The sequence below is a fragment of the Caretta caretta genome, chromosome 26 (genome assembly GCF_965140235.1).
Source record: "Caretta caretta isolate rCarCar2 chromosome 26, rCarCar1.hap1, whole genome shotgun sequence".
Lineage (NCBI taxonomy): Eukaryota > Metazoa > Chordata > Testudines > Cheloniidae > Caretta > Caretta caretta.
Window position 1 is genome coordinate 13,214,973 of NC_134231.1, and position 27,350 is coordinate 13,242,322.

The following is a 27,350-nucleotide window of genomic DNA, read 5'->3' on the forward strand; positions in this document are numbered from 1 at the left end:
TACACTCCGACAGGTCCCCTTCACTTTAGGTGTTTACACACATTATTGAAATTAGGCTCACGTTCTCCCCCCCGCCCCTCGAGAACTGGTAGGGAAGTACTTATCACCCCCTGGAAAAATGTAGCACAGCGGCTTTCTGAGCTCATGCAGGATGAAAATGATCCTTATGCAGAGTGCCAATCCAAAGCCCTAGCTCAACTGTGCGGGCCCTCTGTACAGGCATGACTATCACCCACAGTGCGTCAGAGCACCCAGGAGTGAGCCCTCCCAGAAATCTCGCTCCAACCACTCCATGACACTGCCTCCCAGAAAATTCTGCCAGATTTGTCAGGCGTGAGCTCAGGAGTATCCCACGTATTTTGGTGCTGCTGCTGGTGATGACGGCAAATTAATAACAGTAATTAGCACTTGTCCTTTATCTAGCCCTGGCGTTTTCACAGCACTGTACAGAGACTAACTCATTAATCGGAAGGCTTTGATGTCCCTTCTGCTTTCTCAGGCAATTACACAGAGAGATTTGAGTGAAAGCTGATATTTTGGCTTGCAATAACTGGGTACTGTACTCAATATGTGTGTTGGGGTGCGGGGGGGGGGGGAAGGGTGTCATAATTAAGTATGTAGCCTCTCAGATCTTTCAGCTGTGGATCACAGAACCCTTGATAGGTAGAGATAATTCCTTCCCTAGAAAGCGAATTTCCAATTAAATCAAAACTCAAAGGCACCGCTATTGAAATCAGGCTCTCTGAAAAAAAGGGGGGGGGGGGAATACAAATATTGTAGGTTAGCAGATGGCAGCACTTTCAGTCTTCAAAGCCTTCTGCATATGCTCGAGGCAACTCAAGAGGGGTGCAGCAAAGGTGAGTCACCTTTATCACCTCCCCCACTGCAAGGGGCAGCCGGCACACGGACACCTGCTGCAGAACACGCCCGGAGTTTGAGACGTGGGGCCAGACCCTCAGCTGATGCAAATCAACACAGCTCTGGGGACTTCAGTGGAGCTTCACCAATTTCTACCAACTAAAGATCTAGCCCGTGGCCCCTTGCTAGGTGAGTGAAAGCAGTCCTAAAACCTCAGCCTTATCCACAGCCTGCCTTTGTCCCCAGCTGCTGGATCCCAAACCAGTTCAGAGGGATCAAATGTTTCTGTCTGAGGGACAGTTAGGGGCTCTCAGTTCACCTGCTTCTCTCACTCACACACACAACCAGCCTAGTGTAACTGGCACTCACTAACACCACCACCTGGCTCTTACTTTCTCTTGGCTTTTCATCAGTGGCTCTCAAAAGCACTTGACAAAGAAGGTCAGCCTCACTATCCCCATTGGCACAGAGAAGAAGTGACTTGCCAAAGGTTGCCCAGTGGCAGGGCTGGGACTAGAACCGAGGTCTCCTGAGCGCCAACCCAGTGATCTTTCCACTAAGCCACACTGCCTCCCTTGATTATTCCTCAGCAGCCCTACTGGAAATGTCTGAGTGCACCATGAAGACCAAACCCCGACTTCAAGGTGGTCCTTGCAGAGCAGAGGTGGGATGGCAGGGAGGGGTGCTGCCACACTGCATCCATCCTACAGACCAGGCACCTTTCACCCGACACCGAGATGACCTTGCAAGAGAAGGGTGCTCTCCCCTCCCTCTTTCCCTAAGCCGAGAATGAAAACGCCTCCTTACCACTGTGCATCCGTTGTAGAGGTTATGCTGATCCTTGTGAGCATGCGCACAGAAGTCCATACACGCGGTCACCCCAGAGAACGGCCTTCCTTCTTTCAGACCAAGCCGGCAGTCTATTGCGATATCCTCGTTTGTAACCTAGCCCAAGGGAAACGAGATGGCTCCTGTTACTCCGCTGCCACATGGAAGCCTGCCCGTATCGGAGGTACCTGTTACTGAGCAAAGCCACCTCAGTAATGGGCCGGAATCAGGGGCCTGGGAAGAGACTTGTGACACTCCAGACAACTGCTGGAGCCTCCATTGGCACGAGCAACCCGCAGGCTGAGAGCTGATGTAGGGCCTCAGCCCAGCAAAACACGTAGGGGCTCAATTCACAGCTAGACTGAGGCCCTTTCATACTGTTCTGGCTGTACTCTAGTGGGACCATCTACACCCATTCTGGGTACCTCTACATTGCATGCTGAGTCTAGGCTCTGATTCAGGTTTGAGCCCAAGCCCTCCTTCCATCCACCCACAAATCAGCCTGATTCGGCCAGCAGGCACTCAGGACCCTGCCAGGGAGGTGGGTCAGAGCCCGAATCCTGCCAAGACTCGGGTTCAAGCCCTGTCGTTCTGCCATGTGGACACAGCTTCAGCTGCAGACGCGAGTGAGAAGGGCTGCATGGCACAGTATGGACAGGCGAGCACAGCTGTGCACGGCGTGGGCGCAGCAATTGCAAGCCCAGGGTTACAGTGCAGTCTGGCTGTTCCAGCACAGGCTTGGAAACAACAAGTCCACAAGCGGGTCCCACAGACCCGGGTTTTCAGTGCAGCGTAGGCAGACCCTGTAAGGCCAGAGCAGTGCAAAGAAGCTTTAGTGTGAATGAGAATTAGACCTTAAGCATGTGTGCATTTTTAAGTAGGTGAATGCTTAAGGGCTATTATCACAAAAAAGCCCATTGAGAGAAATGTGGGACCCTGGTACATCATGGAGGGAGCGAGGGGAGAGATACAAACACACTGTATTTTACTTGAAATAAAACACACAAAGGGCTCAGTCGTGACTGCCTCCAGATCGGCTGTGCGACGGGCGAAGGAGGGTAGGCAGGGATCACATGGCTGGCTGTGTCCCAGATACCAGACTCTGATCTCAATGCCACCAGCATAAATCCAAAGGCAGAGGGGTGAGCCTGCTCCTGCATGGACGTAACATCTGCCCTGGGCATCTCTCCAGTCATCACCCCCGAACAGCAACCCTTCTCTTCTATGCCTTAGAGCCTCAGCTGAGCCCAGGCTATATATGCTTCCCCGGCCTTGTTGTGGACACCCACCCTTGGGTGTGTTTTCTCCAAGCTGCTGCCAAACGTCCTCCTTGGAAACAGAACCCGTGTTGCTCGTGATCCGAGCATCCTGCTTCCTGGCTTCTGCCACTAAAATCCCCAGCCTGCATCAGTCCCGATGGGGCTGAGTCGTGCAATCGCAGGGGCAGAGTGCAATCTAAGTGCACCCCAAAGGCATTTAAAGCTCCAACGTCTGGCCGGATGCTATCACTTTATAACAACCCACAATGGCCAGCCTCAGAGTGAGGTCTTTGGCCTGCCAGGTGCTGAGCTCCTTCAGTGCCCTCTGATTTCAACGGAGCAGGTGGCTGCACAATTGGACTTGCAGGACTGACCCTTTCTTCCACGCTGGCATAATAAAACCTCACCGCCCGTGGTGCCCTTTTTGGCAGCCTAAGGACTGAACGGATGACGGAGACAGCCAGAGATGAGGGGGGTCTCCCCCAGGGGAAGCCCACCCTGTGGAAAAACACAGGAGTTTGGGGCTGTCAGCCTAGCACCTACTGAAGTCTTCACTCTGCTGGCACGTCACCCAGCCAGGGCTGTGTCCGTGCCACATGTCACAGGGATGCCGCTCTGGGCTGTATCACCAGGGACATGCACCTACATTTCCAGCCCCAACCTCCATGGGTTTGCACCAGGCAAAATTAGCTCTGCGCTGCTAGAGAATTGCTGGGGGAAATTCAAAGGCTCAGGGCTGTGTCAGTCTATGACAGGACAGCTCCTTCACACCCCCTCCCACCTCTCCTAGAGTTAGCTCCAGCTGGGACTGTGGCCATATCAGGGCAGTTATGCTGGTGGGATCTTCATCCAAGCAGACACCAAGTAGCCCTAAACTAAGAGTCTGTAATGCTAATACCAAAGGTGAGAGGAAGAACGGTTTTCTTTGGTACCTGATTTTGATAGGCCTGTGGCGCAAGCCTCCTATAAAGTGGAGCGACTTCAGTAGCCAAGTCCTGGAAGCTGTTTCTGAGCACTTCTTCCTGGGAAAGGGAATAAAGAGGGAGTGTTTATTCTCCAGCGTCTCATCCAGATCACGGTCTGGGTGGGGAACGCACCGGGGCAAGGTGCGTTTGCATCAGCACAAGGGGGAGATAGCTCGCAAGAGGAGAATTCATGTGTGAGCTACGCAGGCGGCGGGTCTTTAGGCCAGAAGGGACCATTGTGCTCACCTAGTCTGGTCTCCTGCGTAGCACAGGCCAGAGAACCTCACCCAGGCATTCCTGCACCAATCCCAATTACTTGTGGCTGAGCTAGAACGTCCCTTACAGAAAGCGACACCCAACAGGCTCCAAGTGATGGGGAATCCACCACATCTCTTGGGGTCTGTCCCACTGGCCAATTCCCTTCACTGTCAAAAATACGCATCTATATTTAGTATGAATTTTGCTGACTTCAGCTTCCAGCTACTGGATCTTGTTCTGACTTTGCTTCCTAGATTAAAGAGCCCTCGAGCATCAGATAACTTCTCCCTGTGTAGGTAACTATATGACCTGGTCTGGGTTATCCCAACTGAGTGGCTGTGAAAGCTTTATAGCACGTTGCATCACCCTGTACTCTGGAGATCCCTGGGGTGAAATCCTGGCTCCATCGAAGATAATGAGAATTTTGCCATTGATTTCACTGGGGCCAGGATTTCACCCTATGGGTTTAACAGAAATGCTATTTCAGAAATGCTTTACTGGGACTACTTTTTGTATCGTTTCACCTGTAAAGCCAGGCTCTTCTGATAAAGAGCTTCCTCTCTAGCACCTTTCCCCAGCACTACCTTCCCTTCTTGAGTTAACGGAGGCAGGCAGAGGGGGCTCACTGACCTCTTTGGGATTGTCCCCCACCAGTCGGAACTTCCGGGGAGTTTTGCTTCGGGCGTACTTGCATCCATTGAAATACATGCTCCAGGAGCAGCCAAAGGAGAAAGAAGCACCGCAGGTGTTGGGGTCTTTGCCCTGACATGCACAGGTCCGGCTGCAAGAGAAAAACAAGGCGGAATTCCACTCACTGGGGATGCCAGCTCTGTTCCAGCCAACGTAGTGTCCAGTGGGCACTGCAGCGGGAATTCCAGGCGGCAGAACGCACTGACCCCAGTTGGAATCTGGCTCTGGGTGAGGCAGCACCTGGGTGAGTCTTTACGACATGCCACACACAAAAAATCTGTAACAGGGCGAGCCCAGAGCTGGGTGCCCCTCATTAGTTCCCCTTTGCACAGGGGGCTGATGCAGCCGTTTCCTTGCAGGAGTTTGCAGCTCCTTAATTCCAGCCTCAGAAAGCTTGAAGTCAAACGTAGCCTATGTCTCCGCTGCGGCTGGCTGGTGGGATTCCCAGCAGAGGTACACGAGCCAGCACGCTAAAAATAGCGCCATGGCAGCACACACAGCAACTCGGGCTAGACACCTGAGCACACACCTAGGAGCTCAGACGGGCTTGTACTCAGGTGGCTAGTCCAAGTCGCTCTCTTTTTGGCTGTGCTGGTCTTTTTAGCACACTAGCTCCATCAAAGCTAGCACATGCATGTCTACCTGGGCTAGGAATTCTATCTCCCAGCTGCAGGGCAGACATAGCCTCCGCTGAAACAGATTTGGGCTCGAAACTCCCCTTGGTTTCCATCCAAGACTCCATGGATGCAGCATGCCATTGCGGAACCTATGTAGGGTTGTTGCTAGCACCGGGACTCTGGCAGAAAGGAAGCGCCATGAGATCTGTAATGTGCACAAGCCACCAGGGCCTCCGGTGGATACGCCGCCCAGAAAGACGGCCCCTCCGGCACCAGCAGCAGGGCCGTGCTGACTCTGAACGTCACCTACCCCGAAGAGCCCTGGGAAGATCTCCCATGCAAACACTGACCAAGGCCCCTGTTTAGACGGGGAAATCACAGCGCCCGGGCTGCAGCGCAAACGAAACTTACTCGTCGTTCAGGCCGCATCTGCGGCTGGTGGGGTTTCCGTATTTAGTGAGCGTGTCAGTGAGCTCCTGGTACAGCGTGTCACCCAGGGTGCGAGGGATGCCCTCCCAGGCCAGGATTAAAATGATGATGACGGCATTCTGGCAGTGGTGACCGGCTCGGTGCCGCACCAAGCACAGCAGCTTCTCCTCTTGGTTGTGCCTCCTGATCACCTGGAAAGCAGCCATGCACGGTTAGTGGCGAAAGGCAAGGGTGGAGACAGGAAGCTACGTCCCCGGAAAACGTCTGGAGCCAACCGCCCGCAGATGCATGTTTTCCTTCTCGCTTTCGCCAGGAATGGCTGTGAGGAGCTTGCAGGCCCTTCCAGTCGGGGACCGGCAATGGGATATCCAACCCCTAGATCTGCTCGGTAGTGACCAGTAGTCACTACTATTGTTAGGAACAGCTGTACTACTGGAGTTCCTGGAGATCGCCCCAAGAGCAGGACGCGTCACGGTAGGTGCTGTACAGACATCTAGTAAGAGACAGTCCCGGCTCCAAACAGCTTACACTCGAAACAGACAAGACACAGGGTGGGAAGAGAAAGAAAAGCACAGGGAGGTGTAGTGACTAGCTGAAGATTGCACAGATGGGCAATGCTGGGAATACAACCTGTCCCACTGGGCCATACTGCATCTCAGGGGTCAGAGGTCTAGGCAAAATAAGTTGGCAATCTCAGGACTAAATGGGCCATGCAACCTGAACCCCCCTCCCTCAGGGGTCGCGTCAATGCTGAGACACACCAAGGGCACTGTTACACGGTGGAGGTTTGTACAGACGCTGCTTGTGCTATTAACACTTGGTGGGTAAATGGAACTAGATTCTCTGGGGTTCTCAATCCAGCTTCTTCCACCAGAACGTAATCCACTGGAAGGGAAAGATTTTCAAGAGCCCTATGGGATTCAGGAGCACAAGTCCCACCACTGTTCTCCTAAATTCAGTACATGTTTTTAAAATATTGGCCCTATAAGCAGGTGACCAGGGATTCTCAAAAGTCAACCGGGCTGCCCACTTTAAAGGGGCCAGGTTTTCAGAGTGGGAGGTGCTCCACACTTTCTGAAAGTCACTGCCTGTTATTATGTCTCGAAATCATGAGTCACTTTTGGAAGCCCTGTATAGATCCCCGGAACTATTAAGGGGCCAGATCTTGAGGTCTTTAGTTTTCACTCAGATTTCGGGCTGGGCAGGAAATGGCTTTCCCATCCCACAAGACTTTTCAACATTGCAAAATTTATTCCTGCCTCAAATGCGGAGAAAAATCAAAATGTCAAAAAATTCTGCGAACTGAAAATCTGAAGAAAAAAAATTGGTTTTGGGTCAATGGAAATGTTTGGGTTCCGCTTCACCCTTTTTTCTTTAAAAAAAACCCAAACAAACTTTTTTAGTGTAAATTTTCCAAACCTTGGAAATGAAAAGTCATTTAGGCTTGAAAACCTTAAATTTTCTGGTTTGACAACTTTAAAACTTTTTTTTTTTAACCCCCAATTTTTCGCGCTGGGTGTTTCATTGAACCCCGTGCTTAGAGGCCTGCAAATCTGCAGTTATCCACTGTATGCCTGTGGATACCTGCGGACCATGGTTGCGGATCGCAGATGGATGTGGATCCAAATTTTACAGCTGGAGCCCTGCAAATCTGCGGCTATCCACGGACCATGTTGGCAGATTGGAGGCGGATCCAAATTTAGTATCCATGCAGGGCTCTACCAATACTGTCTTCAAACAGTTCAGGTTTCAGCAAATTGGCTTTTTTTTGGTGAAAAGCACTTTGCGGAAGAAATCCCAACGAGCTCTACTCAGGTCCCTATCTGGGCAAAGCTCCCAGTGAGGAATTAACGAACTAACAGCTTCAGGCATGAGAAAAGTGTGTACGTCTCTATTAACATATATAACCAAACCTTGGAATCCCTTATTTGGGCAAAATCCCCACTGATTTCAATGCATGCCACTGGAATTGCAGTGTCATGACTTGGCCAATCACAGCAACTTCATACCAGATCTATGAGCTAAAGCACTGAAGTCAGGCAGACGTTCTAACATCAGCATGGGTTGAAATGATCTCTCAGACACCTGGGTAATGTGCCTATCACTCAGTGAGGTGCTGTCCCCCTCTCCAGTGGTGGCTGGGCATCATACAGAGGTTGGTGAGCCTGCTACACTATCAGCCAGCAGATGTGGGTCATTTAGCTCAGACCCTAAAAGCACGTGGTCCCAGGTTTGATGCCGATGACCCTCCCTGGGGCTTGGGAATTACACGCAGACTTTGCAAACTTTTCCCACCGCTGCTAACACAGGTGTCGTCTGCACCAGTGCAAGCAGCCTTGATAGCCCTAGTGTAGACAGGCCCCCAGCCTTTTAAGCCTCAAGAGTGAAATCCTGGCCACAATGAAGTTGATGGCAAAGCTCCCACTGACCCCCAGAAGCCAGGATTTCACCCCATGTCTATGAGACCTGCTCTGAGCAGGGTGTTTACAGCTGCAGAGCTGAGTGCGGGGGTTAGCAACGGTGGGAAATTCTGCAAAATTTCCCTAACGTAGACAAGGTTCAACTGACCTACTCAGCCACGGCCTTTCACTTCCATATCGGCTAGTCCATTACACACACGCTGCTACTCTCACATCCTGGGGCTCACTCACTCATTCGCCTCCCGCTGCTGAGACACGGGGAATTCCTCACACTGGCTGCTTTTTACACCCACCCGGTTGCTTCTCTAAACCACATCCCCCAGTGTCGCCACCAGCCACCAGGGCTCCTGCATGTCTGACCTCCAAAGGCAGCATCTACACCTGGCTGGCGGCAGCCATCCCGCAGCAACTCAGATTACTTCCTGATGGTACACAGACACTGCTTCTTGGAGCAACTAGGTTCTCCACGCAGATCTCTCAGCCCCGTCCTGGCCCTGCTTAGCATGGGGGATCTGAGAGGGTCACGGGAAAGGAAACACACTTGCCATTCAGCCTGTATCTGCATCTGGGGGAGTTTCCATGTTTTATGAAAGCATCAGTGATGCCTCCCCCTCTCCCCCCAGTGTCTGGGGATGTTTGAATCCAGGTCATCTCGACCACACACACGCACACAAACACTCCAACGTGTCTGCACAGAAACACAAGGAACTCAGGATAGAAATTACCTTTTTCTGTTCCCTAACACCGGCAAAAAATGGGTTTAAAAATGCAACTGACATGCTCTAAAAGAAATCAACGAGCTGGCCCTCTGGACATGGGTAACGTTCAAACTTGACTTTCTTTTCCCACCCTCAAAGAACATTAATTCCCACCCTGACATCAGGGTGCAGCTCCCCCTGACAGCTGCACAACACCCCCACTCTGATATCAGGGTGCACAGCTGCACAGTACCCCAGTGCTGACAGCTGCACACCCCAACCTGACATCGGGGTGCAGATGCCCCCTGACAGATGCACAGCACCCTCACCCTGACATCGGGATGCAGCTGCCCCCTCACGGCTGGACAGCACCCCTACCCTGACATCGGGGTACGTCCCCCTGACCATGGTAGAACTGCACCTTCCCTGCTTTCAAACACATTGGAAAGGGTTCCTGTCAGAGGCAGCTGCTCTGCTAACAGGCCCCGTGTGCTGAGGCCTCCTGCGGGGATCCCCTCTCAGCCAGAAGCACTGCCCCAGCTACCCTCTCTCTGTGAACCAGCAACAGAGTTGCCTCTAGCCTGGACTGTAATGTAGGAGTCAGACTTTGTCCCTTGAGCTCAAGTCTTTCATGTTTCCCCACAATGGCCAGCAGCACAGAGCAATGTGGAGAAACACCACTGGGCTGGCAGCTTGGCTTCCACCCCCCAGGGCACTGCGCTGTTTGGTCCCTGTTGGGCCAGCGTTATCTCCTCCCATATGCTCCCCGGTGGCCACTCTTATCAGCCACTCTCAAGCTTCTCTGCCCAGTGCGGAGACAAACCCTGTCCCGGTGATCACGTTCATCCCTTCCAGCAACGCAATCTTCACTGGACACCTGTTCTCAGCTCAGTCCCTCCCGATGCAGTGCGAGAGACAATCCCACGGTGGGCTCTTACAGAATGGCCACAAGGAACTGATCTAATTTGGCCAGACATCCTAGCAGGTCCTAGGCAGCTCGACTTCCTGGTAACCCAGAGATACCAGCTCCAAGCTTGAGCCATTAGAAACTTTGATGGGCCGATACGGTCTCTCCAGTTGCTTTCGAGGGGGTTGCGCCTGATTTATGCTCATGTCATTGAGAAAAGAATCAGAAATTTCTCAACATATGGGGCAGATTCTGATCTCAGTTACAGCGATGTAACTCCATTGCCTTAAGCAAATTTACACCGGTGCCAATGAGATCTGAATCTGGCCCAGTATTCTATTTAGAGTTTTTACCATTTGAAGGTGGCCGCTGGAAAGCACAGAAGGTCCAATCAGTGGCCAGCTGGCTGCCATGCTCTGGGCAGGGAGAGGGACCAGGCGGGGAAAGGAATGGGATAGTGATTACAGTGAGAAATGGGAGAGGAGAGACAGGGAGGGTCAGTGTCAAGAGAGGAGAGAGAAGAGATGCCCAAATACCACAGTGATGAGCAGGACACGAATAACTAGATAAACTATGGTAGATTAGATTATTATTATTTATATCAGTTTCACCTGGAGGCTCCAACTAACCTGTACACACACATAGTGCGAGACAAAGAATTTACAAGTTAAACAGACAAGACACACAAAAGGAGCACTGTCACCCCCATGTTAAAGACGGGGCCCAGAGGCACAGAGAGATAAGTGACTTTCATATATTTTAAGACCAGAATGGAACAATTTGCCCATCTAGTCTGACCTTCTCCATAACACCGGCCATAGGATTTCATCCAGCGGTTCTTGAATCAAGACCATTATTTGTGGTCTAGCTGGAGGGTAGTTTTCCAAAAGACTTGCCCCAGGTCACATAGCGAAGAAATTGGGCCCAGATTGGTTGAGTGCCAGTCGAGCGTTTTAACCATCCTCCTCCCCATAATTAGATTACGAAAGCCAATCAAACAGATTAGATTGCACAGATTAGATGCAGATCAGATTAGCAAAAACAGATTAGATCCCCTCAGATAGATCAGATCCAATCGATTAGCTTAGATGGCTAGATTAAGCAAATGAAATAAAATTAGACGGATTTGAGTTAAAAAAAGAGAGAGAGCTCTCTCACATTTCTGAACATGAGACCAACGAAAATATCCCACCTGGTGATGGAGCGTGTGAATGTTCTCTCTGCATCTATCCCTCCATCCATGCATTCTGTGCCCATCCCCACCGGCCTCTGAGGGCCTGCACCTTTACCGTAGATACATTCTCTGATCACCCCACCTCCCCAAAGCACAAGGTGACTTTGAGATCACACTCAGATGACAGAAGAGTTGGGAAATCATTCTTGGCCTGAGTCAGTCATATTAAAAGAAATATGAAAGCCCACCGAGATGGATGGCACTTACCCACTTGGCTATTGGGCAGCCCCGGGAGCTCTTGCCTTCCTTCCCTGTATAGATGACCTTTTCAATTCTGATGGCTTTCCCCTTCTCACCATACCTGGTGGAAAAAGGCATCAAATGAGTGTAGGCAAGAGCAAGGACATGCTGTGACAGTGCCCCCCATAAGGCTTTATGGAAATATGCTTATGAATATATATGACATAACTGAAATATGTTCTATGCTACACATGCCATGTAACATATCCATGTAAAAGTTACGATCTACTGAATCTATTAATCCTCTTTGTATGCAGGTTTCATTTTTGTATTCAAAGTTACGAATATTGGCTGTGTACTGGCTTGATTTCTAAATAACCTTAGTAGAGCATTTGGTCAGTTCCTGGAAAAAGGAATTCACAAAGTTAAATGCTCAATCAAGAAGCACTGAAGGAACAATGACAGGTTTCAGAGTAGCAGCCCTGTTAGTCTGTATCCACAAAAAGAACAGGAGTACTTGTGGCACTTTAGAGACTAAAAATTTACTAGAGCATAAGCTTTCGTGGGCTACAGCCCACTTCATCGGATGCATAGAATGGAACATATAGTAAGAAGATATATATATATATATATACACACACACACACACATACAGAGAAGGTGGAAGTTGCCATACAAACTGTAAGAGGCTAATTAATTAAGATGAGCTATTATCAGCAGGAGAGAAACAAAAAAACTTTTGTAGCGATAATCAAGATGGCCCATTTAGACAGTTGACAAGAAGGTGTGAGGATACTTAACTTAGGGAAAAAGATTCAAACAGAATGACAGAGCCAGAAGAGTATGCAGAAGTTACCTATTACAGGACAGGCCCAACAAAGAAAGTAACAGAACGCCACTAGCCATCACCTTCAGCCCCCAACTAAAACCTCACCAGCGCATCATCAAGGATCTACAACCTATCCTGAAGGACAACCCAACACTCTCACAGATCTTGGGAGACAGGCCAGTCCTTGCTTACAGACAGCCCCCCAACCTGAAGCAAATACTCACCAGCAACCACACACCACACAACAGAACCACTAACCCAGGAACTTATCCTTGCAACAAAACCCGTTGTGTCCACATATCGATTCAGGGGACACCATCATAGGGCCTAATCACATCAGCCACACTATCAGAGGCTCGTTCACCTGCACATCTACCAATGTGATATATGCCATCATGTGCCAGCAATGCCCCTCTGCCATGTACATTGGCCAAACTGGACAATCTCTACGTAAAAGAATAAATGGACACAAATCAGATGTCAAGAATTATAACGTTCAAAAACCAGTCGGAGAACACTTCAATCTCTTTGGTCCCACAATTACAGACCTAAAAGTGGCAATTCTTCAACAAAAAAACGTCAAAAACAGACTCCAACAAGAGACTGCTGAATTGGAATTAATTTGCAAACTGGATACAATTAACTTAGGCTTGAATAGAGACTGGGAGTGGATGGGTCATTACACAAAGTAAAACTATTTCCCCTTGTTTATTTCCCCTCCTACTGTCCTTGTAAACTGCTGGAAATGGCCCACCTTGATTATCACTACAAAAGGTCCCCCCCCACCGCTGGTAATAGCTCACCTTTCCTGATCACTCTCGTTACAGTGTGAATGGTAACACCCATTGTTTCATGTTATCTGTGTATATAAAATCTCCCCACTATATTTTCCACTGTGTGCATCCGATGAAGTGAGCTGTAAAGCTTATGCTCTAATAAATTTGTTAGTCTCTAAGGTACCACAAGTACTCCTGTTCTTCTTACAGATACAGACTAACCCAGCTGCTACTCTGAAACCATGCATGAACATGTGACTTGCCCAGGTGACTCCAGAACTCCATCTTGGAGCTGGACTTTGTACAGCAGAAAGTAGGGGGGTCTCCACCCACAAGAGAAAGCCTATTTAAGCCTGTGGGAGACCCTTCCAGTTTGTCTTCAGCTGGCTAAGGAGAGAGCCTCTCCATCCCCAAGGATACCTGAAAGTAACTGGAACAAAGGACAGTAACTACAGGGGGTGTGATTGCTTGCTGGACCCAGACGAGAAGGAGGCTAGTCTGTAAAAGAGAGCTTACTGGAACTGGTGAGGTTTTTATCTGTATTCAGTTTGATTAGACATAGACTTGTGTGTTTTATTTTATTTTGCTTGGTAATTCACTTTGTTCTGTCTGTTACTACTTGGAACCACTTAAATCCTACATTCTGTATTTAATAAAATCACTTTTTACTTACTAATTAACCCAGAGTATGTATTAATATTTGGGGGAGAGGGGAACAGCTGTGCATATCTCTCTATCAGTGTTATAGAGGGCGAACAATCTATGAGTTTACCCTGTATAAGCTTTATACAGAGTAAAACCGATTTATTTGGGGGTTGGACCCCATTGGGAGTTGGGCATCTCAGTTTTAAAGATAGACACACTTCTCCAAACTGCTTTCAATTGAACTTACAGCTGTTAGGGGACGTGGTTCAGGCCTGGGTCTGGGTTTACAGCAGGCTAGCGGGTCTGGCTCAAACCAGGCAGGGCACTGAAGTCCTAAGCTGACTGGGCAAAAGTAGTCTTGGCAGCTCCCAAGGGGGTTTCTGTGATCCAACCCATCACACATGCCACAAAAGAATCAGCATCCACTGAGTTGCCAGAATGGATGTGATTTAAAAAAAACAGACTGTCCCTAAAGGGACTGAGAGAGAACAACGAGAGAACAACAACAGGAATTCCTAGCTCCTCTATAGAACTTTTTCAGTCATAGATCTCAAAGCGTTTTGCAAAGGAGGTCAGTATTATCATTGCCTTTTTACAGATGGGGAAACTGAGGCACGGAGGGGGGAAGTGACTTGCTGGAGGTCACCCAGCAGGTCAATGGCAGAGCCAGGAATTGAAACCCGGTCTCCTGAATCCCAAGCCCACTGCATCATTAACGCTTCTTTTCACTCATACAGCCATTTGTGTTTCACACTTTCTTTCTCACTTCCCTGTGCAGAAACCAGCCCTGCCCCCACTGTGATTCACATGGTGTGAGATTCCCCGCTCGTGAAGGGTGCTCGCACAGAGGTCTGTGCACCACCTACACCCTCCAAACAGTGGGACCCAGCTGGTGCTCGGGTCTGAATCTAACCCCTGAATTTCACCCGGTTCCACGAATGTGAGAGCAGAGCAGCCCCTCTCTGAGCCACGACTCAGCTCTTCTGTGCTGGCCACGCAAATGGATGTGGGTGGATTTCCCTCGGACTTCTCAGGGGAGGAAGAGATGGGGTAGATAGCCGGACTCCAAGAACAGAAGATTGCAGACCTCACAGCTATGTTAACTCCTGGGAGCCTTGCTTATGCCCAAGGCACGCGAGGCATGCTCTCCCCTCCCACGCCCTACACCCTTGTTTTCCTCTCTTTCCACCCAGCATGGAGGAGGAGCGAGAGGACAGGGCTTCAGCTGCACATTAGAGGGGTCTGAGACCATGGGCCAATGCAACAAGAGTCCTCGGTGCTTAGCTGCGCAACCAGAATGATTCCCAGAGGGAGGGTGGCTGCAGCTCTTAGCTACTGGTAAACCCAAGTCAGTATTGCCTGCAAAGGGCAGCCAGCTAATGGCTGATCCGTGGCCTGCGTGAAATCACTTGTGGTTCTACTCTTGCTAGGATGGGAGCTGGACACAAACCAAACTAGCCCTGGCGTCTAACCCCATCGGACAGGCGTGACTCACCCCACGCAACCCATCTGCTGCGCAGACAAGTGCTTTCCTCAACACAGCCCATGCTGGGTCCGAATCGCCTCTCCCTAGCCACCCTGCTGGAAGTCAGCCTAGGTCTCGTCTACACTGGGATTTTGAGACATAGCAGCACTTGTGCAAATCATGTCTGCACTAGGGATCTGCAGCTGGGAAGCAAGATTAAGGCCTAAGGACACCTGAAATTCTGCCTAGCAGTCAACCCCACCCCTCCAACACATACGTTAGTTTGGTAGCACAATCCTTTATCCCAGCAGAGCTGCGTCCCACTCCTCTCATTCTCGGGAGCTACACTTCAGGTATGTCTACTCTTGGACCTCGGGGGAGGCTAGGAATCGCACGCCTCCCTCCAAGCATGGACGTACCCTGAGACACACTGAGCACCTGGGGTATCTCAAGGATCGGGTCCATTTTATCGCAGCCAGGGAAAGGATGTAATTTTGAGGGAGACCACTTTAAGTCCCCATCCCCCCACTCCTGCCCTTACACTCTTCTTGCAGGATCAGGCCCTAATTTCTGATTCTGCCCTCATATCGGTCCTACACTGGTGTTATCCCATTGGCCTCCGATCAGTGGGACTGAGGGCTGAATCATGCCCAGCGAGTTCAACAGTGTTCCTTCCGACATACACCACAGGGAGAGACCCTTTGTCTCTTCATTCCTTCCCCTCTGGCACACAGACCAGAGTGCCCTGTTAGACGCTCTCATCCAACTGATCAGGCAACCTGGGGTTTTCGCTGGAGCTAATCAGCACAGATTAACCTTCCCACTCTCCTCCTTCCTGGAAGCACTAATTAACTACGCCAGCTACCTCCTGCCCCGCTTCCTGAAGCCAGCACGATCTGTCACCCCCGGGGGAAGAGAGCCGGCCCACACGGCCCTGCTGAGTTTTGCTAGCGAGACACTTTTAAACAAGGATTCCCATGCCCCGGCTGATGTTCATGGGTGAACGCACCCACACAGCCATTGTGCCAGCAGAACAGCCAGGCGCTTCAAAGATTTTGCAGATGTTGGGAACCGGTGGTAGGAGGGGAGCGGGACGGGGACACAAAAAGACAGGCTGGGGGCATTCTGATGCAAAAAACAGAGCCGAAGCGACTGCATTTTGGTCACACTTTCCGGGGGGGGGCAGGGACATTTGTAAACAGTTGATAAGAGGTTAATTTGTGTCAGATGGGTGTTTTAATACATGGGCGATCAATTGCAAAATTGCGGGACTATTTGCAAACCATCGCTCTAATTACTCCGCCTGTATGTTAAAGCCTTTCCCCTTAACCCTTTATCTGTTTTATCTCTTTAGATTGTAGGCACCGTCTTTTATTATGTGTTTGTGCAGCACCTCACACAACTGGGCCCCATTCTTGGTCGGTCCCTAGGCACTACAATAATGACATAAAAATAGGTCGATAGATTGCTTTTCAACCATAGCTTATAACTATCACTAATAGCTTCAGCTGATGTGCGCATAACAGTCTGCAACACACACTGCTCCTGCGGAAGATTTTCAAATGGACAAATGGCAGTCGGGTGCCTAGATTCCACTGAACATCATTAGCCGGTGGAACTCATTGCCACTAGAAGTCACTGAGGCCAAGAACTGAGCAAGAGTCAAAAAGGAATTGGGCATTTATATGAATATTCAGAGTTAATGCCGGCAAAAGTGTTGGCAGGGATATGAACCTTTATGCTTCAAGGCTTGAGCCAATCTAACTATTGGGGGTCAGGATCAGACCAAATGTGGAGGGCAGATGATCCCATACCTGCTGCTGCAGGGTTCTCACATCTTCTTCTGAGGCGTATGGTGCTGGCCACCACCTGAGACAGGACACTGGGATGGACTGAGTTCGGGTCAGATGCAGTTTGACAATTCCTATGAATTCCCAGGCAATGCAGGCAACCTCCACTGAGAAGGGGAGATCTGCAAAGTGGGCAGGCTCAGCGAAAGACGCTGCTGCTCTGCAGTTCCCACTGTAGACAAGTGGGATTTCCGCTCGATGTAAAATTGCTACTCATCTAGATGAGACGTTGACGCGGAGTGGGCGGCGGGCATGCACCCCACTGCCCTCTGTGGGAAGGAATCGGAACTGCTTATCCGCGTGGCTTAGGCCCCATACTGCTTTAGACCACGCAGCAGCGGTTCATCGTCGGGAACAGGAGGACCTGAGTGCTGTCCCCGTCGCATAGCAACGGCTGTGAAATCCTAGACACCCAAGTTTACAAGGACACATTGTGCACAAGGCTCCATCTCATGCATCAGCATAACTGGAAAGCCAGAGCAAACTGCAGCACATCTCTACTGCACAGAAGCATATTATGATTTATAGCGTGGTTGCCCCTAGAAGCCCCAGGCCCCCATTGTGCCAGGCGCTGTACAGACACAGAACAAAAGGACAGTCCCTGCCCCCAAAGAGCTGACAACCTGCCCTGCTCTTCATTTCATGATCTCACAGTGTTGTATCCTCCTGCCTTGAAAGCACTGCCCTCCCCTTGACAGGCACTTCCACTAAGAGCCAACAAATAAGCTAATCTAATGGCTGGCCATTCCCTTGACGCGGATCAACCCGCCTAGTTATTCTGTTCTCAGCTGAAAGCCTCCAGAAGCGAACGGCACCAGCAAGAGAAGATGGAGCCAGGCATAGAATCACAGAATATCAGGGTTGGAAGGGACCTCAGGTGGTCATCTAGTCCAACCCCCTGCTCAAAGCAGGACCAATCCAAAATTTTTGCCCTGGATCCCTAAATGGCCCCCTCAAGGATTGAACTCACAACCCTGGGTTTAGCAGGCCAATGCTCAAACCACTGAGCTATCCCTCCCCCCAAAGCATCTCGTCGGCCCTGCAGAATTCTCCACTGCTTGGCTCCCAAGCTCAGATGTTCCTGATCTACAGGGTGGATGGGAACTTCCTGGACTGGATTTCATCTCCCTCACCCACGAGGAACATGGAGAGCGATGGGAAGATTTGAGCAGCAGCAGCTGGTGCGTACGTCTCATTAACCTGCTCTACACCCGTCCATTTACATCTGACCGACTGGAGAGGGACGCTATCCAGATACCACACTTCCAAGAAGACTAGGGTAAACGTAAAGGCAAGACTCAGCGTCACACTTTCCTAATAACTACCTGCTTCACCAACGCAAAGCAAGTCCAGATCTCGCCCTGGCATCTGGGGAATGGTGGCCAGGAGGCTGATGAGGAAACGGAAGCCGCTGTTGTAGGAATTGCAGTTGAGACTAAGCAGGAGAAAAGGGTTAGTCTCTAAGGTGCCACAAGTACTCCTTTTCTTTTTGCGCATACAGACTAACACGGCTGTTCCTCTGAAACCTGTCATTAAGCAGGAGAATGCATCGTCACCACCACTTGCAGTAGGTCACTATCAAGGGTTTTAAACACAGGTGAGAGCCCATGGGCTTGCAGCCCCTGGCCTGTGCTGTCCCCCCCTCTGGCAGCCAGCTGAGAATGGGAGGCGATTTCCAGCATGACCTTTCCATTCCCCGGGCCCCATCAACGCTCATGACTGTAATGGCCGGGGCGTAGACAGTGATGTCCGCTGGGCCAGGGTCGAAGGCAGCAGTCACGACTAGTTGCCAGGTTGAGTCAGGAAACTGGAACGAAGGTCGAGCTGGGACAGGGTCAAAGGCAGGAATCAGGACCAAAACGGGGTGAAGGATGAGGTCAGTAGCAAGCCAGAATCTGCTTTGTTCCTCAGACAGCTCCCTGGGTCAGCTTCCTCCTTTAAATAGTCGGTGCTGACCAATCAGGCGGCTGCAGGGTTCTGCTCTCTAGCTTCTTTGGGCGGTACTTCCTGCAGTGCTTAACCCACCAGTAATTGTTGGGTGCTGTTTCACCTGGCTCCCCAGTGGGGAGGTGGAGGCATCGGTCACCCAGGACCCTGCAACCCCAGGTCCTAAACCTGCCCTACAATGACCTGCCTGCCCCAGCGATGGAAACTGGGGCATCCGACAGACCAAAACTTGCTGCTGCGCATCTCGGGAGGGATCTTCTGAAGCGCTCAGCGTTGTCCCCGCTAAAGTCAATGGGAGCTTTATCGTTGATTTCACTGGAAGCAGAGCGAGGACCAACCCTGGGTGCTTTGGAGAAAACCTAGCCCCAGTGCTGGGGAGGACAGAACATGTCCACTCCCATCCTTGAGTTAAATCTAGCCCATTTAGTGAAGGGAGCTCAGACACCCTTATGCACACTGGGATTGCTGGTGGGAGTTTTTCAAGGAACAATTCCACCAAAGCTCTATGGTGCCCCATGGACCAGATTGTGCTCTCAGCTGAACTGGCAAATAGCCACTGGCACTAGAGCAGTGCTTTCCAGATCTACCCCGACCGAGCACACGGCCTGGCCTGACACGTGCTGTTCTGACACTTAAGTCATCCCAAGCTGCGAATGCTGTATCCCCTGACCTAGAAGTGCAGGCAGGTGTAAAAACACCGTCAAACTTCACATTATTGCTAAGAGAAGACTATCTGCTGAAACAGTGCAGGTGAATTTCTATTGCCCTGAGCTGCAAAGCTTCCAGAATCCACAGGGGGCGCTCACTGCACAGGCTGACGGGCAGGAAATTTAATTCCCACAAGCCCAGACTGAGAACATGAAGTAACAAAGCCTGCTGATTTCACTTTTTAAAATAATTTGCGCTTGCATCCCCCCTTCTATTCAAGGGCCTCAATTAACTTCACAAAGATTCCCTAACTTCAACCTCACAACACCCTCTGGGAGGCGAGGAAGATGGGGAAACTGAGGCACAGAGTGATTTTTAATATGTGGCTTGCTTAACACAGTTGGTGGCAGAGGTAAGACTCCAAGCCAATGAGGATTTATGCCTCATTAGGGGCCCGATCCTGCCAAGCACTACTGACTTGCATGGGAGTTGAGGTCAGTCAACACCTCTCAGGAGTGTTTGGTACCTTTCTGGATCAGGATCAGTCACTGTCTGTTGGCTATGAGGGTGTTCATGTGGAGTCAGTAATTACTCGCTCCCCCAGGGGGTTGTGGGTTCCCTTCCATAGCATGCCTGTTCCCCCGTGAATCACTGTGCCCCCAAGGTGGGTGACGTAATGCCATCAACCCTGGTGACGCTCTATTTCTGGCTGACTCAGCGCCGTGACTCAATCCCAGGGGTGTAACCCAGTTAATCTGTGCCCCACCTGCCTGCATGGTACTTTGCTGCTTTCCCCCCTGCAGGCATATTTCTGCGCGCTGCACAATGGAGAACAAGCAGATCCGACACCAGCCCATTCATCCCATTAGTTAAACACTCGCCAACGCTATGGCAGGGATCTACCCCACCCCCCAACACACACACACCCCATTCCACTTCAGCAGCATACAGGGGCCTCTGCTGCAATAGGTTAGGAGAGAAATCCCCCCCGAGCAGGCATTAGTGTAGGGCCACCAAAGGCATAACATAGGGGCAGGCCTGGAGCAGGATTCTGGGCTTTGCCAGAGCCAGGCTGAGATGGGCCATGTTTGCTTAGGCCGGGGGGAAAAGGGGGGTGTATTTTGGCCCCTAGAGTAATCCAGAACCCAGGGGGAGCACAACTGGTGCAAAGCCCATCCCCTCCCCCTGGCTAGTACCGTCCCCATCTCCAACCCCAGGGTGAAATCCTGGCCACAGTGACATCCGTGGGAGTTTGGCCTGCAATTTTCCCAGTCCTGAAAGGCTTGATTAGATTAGCCTGAGATTAGCACACCAACCCTTCCCTGCCAAGTCCAAACATCCCAGCCCCTTGGTGGGACACAAGACAAGGGGGCAAGGGAGCGCACATGCTCCCCTATCAGCTGCCAGCAGCCCCTCCATGGCAGGTGTGTACAGTGGCTGAGGGTTTCCTCTAGTGATTTTCGGTGCCCAACCTAAGGGCTGTTGCTGAGCCCATGGCCCCAAGTCACGGCAAACTGGGCTCTCAGAAATCGAGGCAGCACCACCTGCTTTTGATTTTCCTGACCGGGGATGGGTAGGGGGCTGAGAAGAATGATGCTCAGTGCAGGCAGGAGGAGAGCAGGACATCTTAGCCAGGGGACTCACCCAAAAAACCAGGGTCCTGCTGCATGGATGGGCAGAGATCTCCCATTTAACTCCCATTGACCGTCCGGCTGCACAGCTGCCTTGCGATCTGCAAGCTGCTCCCTCCCAACTCCCCACATTACAGCTGCTGAAAAGCAACAACACCCTGGAACTGAGACAGCTCAGGCAACATGCGTCTGTCCTCGTAAGTCCCTTCCACTCCTTTTCAATCTGCAAAGGGGAGGACGTGGGCCTGGAGACGACTCAGCTGCACAAATATGTCCGGGGTGCAATAACCAAGGCAGGAGATGGTAGAACTGGGTGGTAGGACCCTGCACTATCTGATGAAATTGAGCAAAGGGAAAAATGTTTCCTAACAGCAAGATCTATTAACGGTAGGACCTAACACTGCCAGACTCGGAAAAATTTACACATAACTAGCAGCGAGCAGGCTCTGGTGACCAGTGAGATTGTACAGTCTCCCCGAAGGAAGGGGCGGAAGCCCTGTTGCTTGAGACAAAAAACAACCATCGCCAAAAATCCTGGACTACACTGGAAAGCGAACAGTAGGAAAGAATCCTGCCCTGGCAGAGGGACAGGCTGGGTGACCCCATTGGTCTTTTCTATTGCCAATTTCACTGACTTGACCGCAGTCATAACTAATAGTAACCGTGAAAGGTTTTGACTTGCCCTTGGCCAGTTGCTTAGTTTGGCAGCTGTTGAACTGTCTGTGGGAGGCAAATGATACGTCTCGTCATGCGATACTCATTGACGTACCATGCAGATGTGCACCCAGGCAGTGCACGAGTTGCCAGCAGCCCTGCCAGCCCTGGCTGTGGGAATCAAAGCAAACCGGTTGGCCAACACAAGCCTGAAGTGACTCCCTGCAGCAAATTGGACTAACCAGCGTGGTTTCCCACAGGCATCTAGTTCCCACCAAGGCTTTCCCTTGACCACCTTAGCTCGTGTTCAAGGCAGGGTGCCGTGCCTTCACTAGACTTTCCAGAGTGTTAGGCAGACTATGTCAGCTAATACCCTCTACCAACTCTGAACCCTGGTCTAGCCAAGGCCACAGTGATTTAGGTTATGTGCAGTCGGAGGTGCGACCGCTGTATGTGCCGTAGACTGATCTACACTAGAGTTAACAATAGCCGTGAAACCCCCCAGAAGCAGCATCCCTCCCTACCAGGGACTTTGGGTACATCCTGGGGTGCCCCCCACCCCCATAGATCTGGATCAAAGATAACTCAGGTGTATCCACCGGTGCTGCATTCACACCTCCGGCTGGCAGTGCAGACACACCTTTCAGGGACCCGTGAAAGTTGTATTCACCACCACCTCTCCCAGGGACTGCTGACAAACCCAGACAATCCCGGACAACTTTCACTGGAACTGTAGCCGGGAGAGCAAAAATCCCACGCCCCGTCCTGCGTCGCCACCCCGGGACAACGCAACCAACAGGCAGGTGAATCCAAGCACGAGTAGAACACGTGCGGAGATGGAAGCATGGGGGCAGGAGGGGCGGCTTTTTGGCTTCCCATTTACGCTGTCCACAAGCACCATGCCAGCTGGAGGGAAGCGGTGGGCCGAGGTGACATGCATGCCTGGTGCAGAAGAAATCTAGCTGTGCCTGATAAATTGGAGGAATTGTTTGCCCTGGCACAGACATGGTGCTTGCTTCACCGCCAAGCCCAGCGTCAGAGCGGGACACTCTGCTGCCCAGATCAGCCTTTACCTTGGGCGACAACACCAGCCTTCCTGGAAGACGCCCGTGGGTTAGATTCTGCCTGGGGTGGGTGATGTGGCTGCAGCCCCTGGCACAGGGCCCTCAGCGGCAGCATGACCAGCAGAGGGCACTGGAAGCATCTGCAATCGCCCCCCTCTTCCCAGGGGGTCCTTTGCAAGGCAGAAAAGTGAGCAGCCCCAGCTGTGGAGGAGGCAGGGGTGGGGCAGCTAAGGAATGCACTGATTCAGCATAGCCCCTCTTCCACGGGGCCCTCTGCACAGGAGGGGGGGATTTTACTCCACCTGTCTCACTTGTTGCAAACCATTCGTGACATACCTCTCTTCCATGAGATCCCTGATAGATGCCACCGTTGGTCCCGATCCCAGGTGGGTGTAGTATGGTCCCTCGTCTTTCTCCACTATTTGTTCTAGGAAAAACAAGGGGGGGGGGGAATTACTTCATTTGAACCGGTGCCAACCCCCTCTACCCTCCCCAGAACCAGGCAGATCCTGCAGGCTAACGCAAGTCCTTAGTGAAATCAGGACGGCCCCACGCTCTTCACAAGACGCCCGCCCACCAGCACCACCTGTGCAGCCTCAGTGCGATCCCCGAGTTTGCAGAGCTGCAGCCGACCACACTGAGGGCGTGTTCACATGACAGGCGGCACAGTGACGGAGCGATCGCCGTTTTCTGTCGCTGCAGGAACTCCGCCTTCCCGAGCAGAGGCGGCGACGTTGAGGGAAGCATCCTTCCGTCACCCGAGCTGTGTCTACACTGTGGGTTATATCAGCGTAGCCACAGCGCTCAGGGCAGTGGATTTTGCAGAGCCCTGAGAGCTAAAGCTCGGTCGATAGAAATTTTCAGTGTAGACCAGGCATGAGGCTTGTCCACACTTGAAAGTGAACTCAGATTAAGGCAAGATATGAATTTAAAGGGCAACAGCTGGTCCTGATATTAACTCCAGGTGTAGACAAGCCCTTAGCCAAGCATTCAGTTGACGATGCACAATAAGAAATCGCCCTCAGCTTCCTTTCCCAGGACTGCAGGGTTAGCAAGAGTTAGAGAGAGCAATGCTTACTTTTGCATCTCCAGTGAGCAGACAGAACTCTGGGTGTACGCACAGAGAAAGTTATGACTAGTAATGCTTAGTTTACAGGAGCACCTAGAAGTCCTCACCTAGATCCAGGTGCCTCTGGGCTAGGCGCTGTACAGACACAATGGGACAGCCCCAGGCTCAAAGAGCTTACAATCTAAGCACACAAAGGTGGGATTGTTACCCCCAGTTTACAGCTGGGGACTAAAGCGCACATATATTAAGTCACATACAGCAGAGCCAGGAATGGAACATGGATCTGCAGAGCACCTGCCTAGTGTATTATCATAGAAGATTAGGGTAGGAAGAGACCTCAGGAGGTCATCTAGTCCAACCCCCTGCTCAAAGCAGGACCAATCCCCAACTAAATCATGCCAGCCAGGGCTTTGTTAACCACAAGTCCATGCTGATAAGCAAGGCGGTGCCTTAATTGCATAGTCCTTTCCCACATCTGTGCTGTAAGGGGTCAGCTTCTGCCACCCTTACTCCTCATCAGAAGTGCCTTTCTCCCCTGTGACTTCAGTGGGCTCCTGGCTGAACTAGGTCATATCTCACATGAGTTAAGGCAGCACAATCCAGCCCTTAGCAAACAGAGGTGTGCCTGCTTTTAACACATAGCCAACGCCTATCAAAACCACCCTCCCTTTTCACTCAGTGACAACAAACAGGTTTTCAGCCATTCCTGGCAGCATTGCCCGCAGCGCACTTCACGCCCTTTAAATGCAGCCATGGAGAAAAGCAGCTTCTTGCAATAACCCGGGTGGGGAAGATACATGCAAATCCAGCCCTCCTTCCTGAAACTGGACACAACGGGCCCGATCCCCAGCTGGGACAGATCAGCAGAGCTCCCCTAAAATTGGTACAGCTACGGTAATTCCCACCAGTGGAGAGTCCCGCCCAGTGAATCTTGTGGCATGTGATGGAACAAGATATACACACACACACACACACACACCTCAGGTTCAGCAGAATAGCTTCAGGCATGGCCCAGCACCAAGCACCTAGGTACAGAGCCAGGCCATCACTGCATCAAGCAAGCATGGCCTGGCACTCATTACATTCTATACAGCCGGCCTCTGGAGGGCAATGACCAACAGGGGTGAGCGATGCAAACGCAGCTACCAGCCCTGCACAGGATGCATGAGTTCCTTGCCTGGAGACATCGCAGTCAGGTTCCTCCGATCAGCTGGAACAAGATTGTTTGGTGAATGCTGAGAAGCCGGATTATATTGGGAGAAAAGCGAGAGGTTTCTAAATCACGGATTAACCAGCTCTCTGGCAGGGGCAGATTTTGCTATATTTTCTGGCCCACATGGAACATTTTCTCCCTCTCTCTTTTCGCAGCCTCCTGGGATCAAGGTGAAGCTGGAGAGAGACAGGAGCAAAGAACACAGCTGTGACCCAAAGCCATCTACTTTGCCCAGCTGGGTAAACCGGTGCTATTTCATCTCAAACATAGGCACCTGTAAGGCAAGGGAAAGACCCTACTTAGTTATGCTCTGCACCTGGGAGGTGATCGATTGCCTCTTGGGTCAGAGTGGGGACAGCGAGGCTGTACAAGGAGCTGAGAGAGCACAGGCGTGGCAGAGACGAACTAGGGAGAGTCCCTTCCTGTAGCAGGGCTTGGCCCTGGCCAGAAAGCGGAACGACAACAGTAGGGTTAGCTGTAGAGTGGAGAGGAGTCCCAAGCAAGGGTCGATGAAGACCAGGGAATGAGACAGACGCGCAGGAGGGGTGGAAGGCGAGCTTAAATGGCACTTGGATTCCCTGCAGGGAAAAATCAGGGGGTCAGTACCTTGACAAGGGGGAGGAGTTGAAGTTGAACTGAGGAGGGGCAAAGGATCCTTTTTATGTTTTTTGTTTAGAGCTGAACCCAGAATGGGACTGAACTGAGCCACAGAAGACCAAGCAAGGCACTCTGGAGAAGGGACTGGTTGGGGCTGACCATCCGGGCAAAGGAAGTGCCCACCAGAGGGAGCGCAAGAAGCAAAATCCCCTTCAATGCCACATCCAGGCACGAAGGGCGGCCTAGAGGTAAAGATACGTGTTTATACCTCTTCCTTTAATCCAGTGTAACTCTGATGTGCCAGAGCCTCAACCACTGCAGATCAGCTACCCCCATTTACACCGAGCATCTGACCCACTGGCTACAATGGAGTTACTCCTGACTTACATCACCGGGAGAGTCATTTATCTGAGTGCAGGCCAGATTCCTTTCTCAGGTACACCACTGGTACACTTGGGAGACTCCACCGACCCCGAGAGGTCCCCAGCACATGGCCAAGAGTTGGAGATGCGGGAACGGTGAGAGACGGGCAGAAATTGATGACACTAGACGGGAAGAGGGGACCAAACTGAGCAAGAGCCCCAGCTACAGCAGGGAAAAGAGCCACGGACAACCCCCTGGCTGAGCACCTGGGAGATGGGAAAGCAAGTTGGAAGGGCAACGGAGGAGAGGAACAAGGAGGAACAATCAGAAGTTCAGGGACGTGGGCCCCTACCCCACATGGAGCCATCTACAGCAGTGCAATGTGCCACCACAACCGAATGACCTGGTATCATCTGACTCCCTCTTTGCACGGCTGTGAATGATTCCACCAGGAGCAGGGCACTGATGAATGGGGCCTGGCGTCGGAGGCAAGAGTAGGGCATCCAGCAGGAGATCTGGAAGGAGAGGCCTAGCAGGCTCAGGAGTCATCAGCCCGGCAGAGATAACTGAAGCCGTGGGAGCAGGTGAAGGCACCAGAGGTGGTAGGCTGGGAATTTCTATCCCAAAGTTTCTTTGGAAATCCTGGCCATGAGCTACACGATCAAAGGCGGCACCCACTGTAACATTCACCGCCCCAGCACGCATGACGGGACACAGAACTCAAGTCCAACCAGCAGGGGGAAAAAGAGAGACTCGTGCAGTTGCTGGATACCAGACACCTGGGGGCTAGTAGCTAGTAGGACTACTCAGGAAGAAGCAGAATTGGCCAGAGTTAGAGAGCCATTTCAGGGCCCAGCTGAGCCAAAAATTAGCTCCGACTTCTACATTTTTCCTCCTCCGTTGTGCTTTTGTGTAGGAGGTAGAATTGGCCTGGCACAGCTAATGCATGGATACAGCCCGCGCTCTGGAGTTCAGGGGGCAGTGCCAAGATCCACGTTTTCCCAAGCCCATGGCATTATTGTCTAAGGGCACGTCTACACGGCAAACTATTGCCGATGCAACTGACGTTGACATCGGCTGCTGCACCGAGTATATCACTCGTGCGCATACATACGTGGCTCCTTGCTTTGGCACTGCAGGGGCATTCATGTCAGTGCACGGTGCACCACGGGGAGGCATCCCAGCGTGCAACTCACCATCATCCAGCACACTCTTTTTTGGGAAGTTTTGACAATGTATGGTGAGGGCAGAAATGA

At 51.4% G+C, this 27,350-nt stretch overlaps 1 protein-coding gene across 7 annotated transcripts in view; it reads right to left on the bottom strand.

The window, feature by feature from the left end:
• Positions 1–27,350, bottom strand: part of TET3 (tet methylcytosine dioxygenase 3) — a 176,208-nt gene that overhangs the window by 12,502 nt on the left and 136,356 nt on the right. For all 7 annotated transcript variants that reach the window (XM_048829214.2, XM_075123489.1, XM_075123490.1 and 4 more), the window contains 6 exons: positions 23,189–23,279; positions 11,371–11,464; positions 5,887–6,095; positions 4,799–4,949; positions 3,878–3,967; positions 1,666–1,803 (listed from right to left, as the gene is read on the bottom strand). In XM_048829214.2, coding sequence (XP_048685171.2) covers positions 1,666–1,803; positions 3,878–3,967; positions 4,799–4,949; positions 5,887–6,095; positions 11,371–11,464; positions 23,189–23,279 — 773 coding nt within the window. The remainder of the gene's footprint in view (positions 1–1,665; positions 1,804–3,877; positions 3,968–4,798; positions 4,950–5,886; positions 6,096–11,370; positions 11,465–23,188; positions 23,280–27,350) is intronic.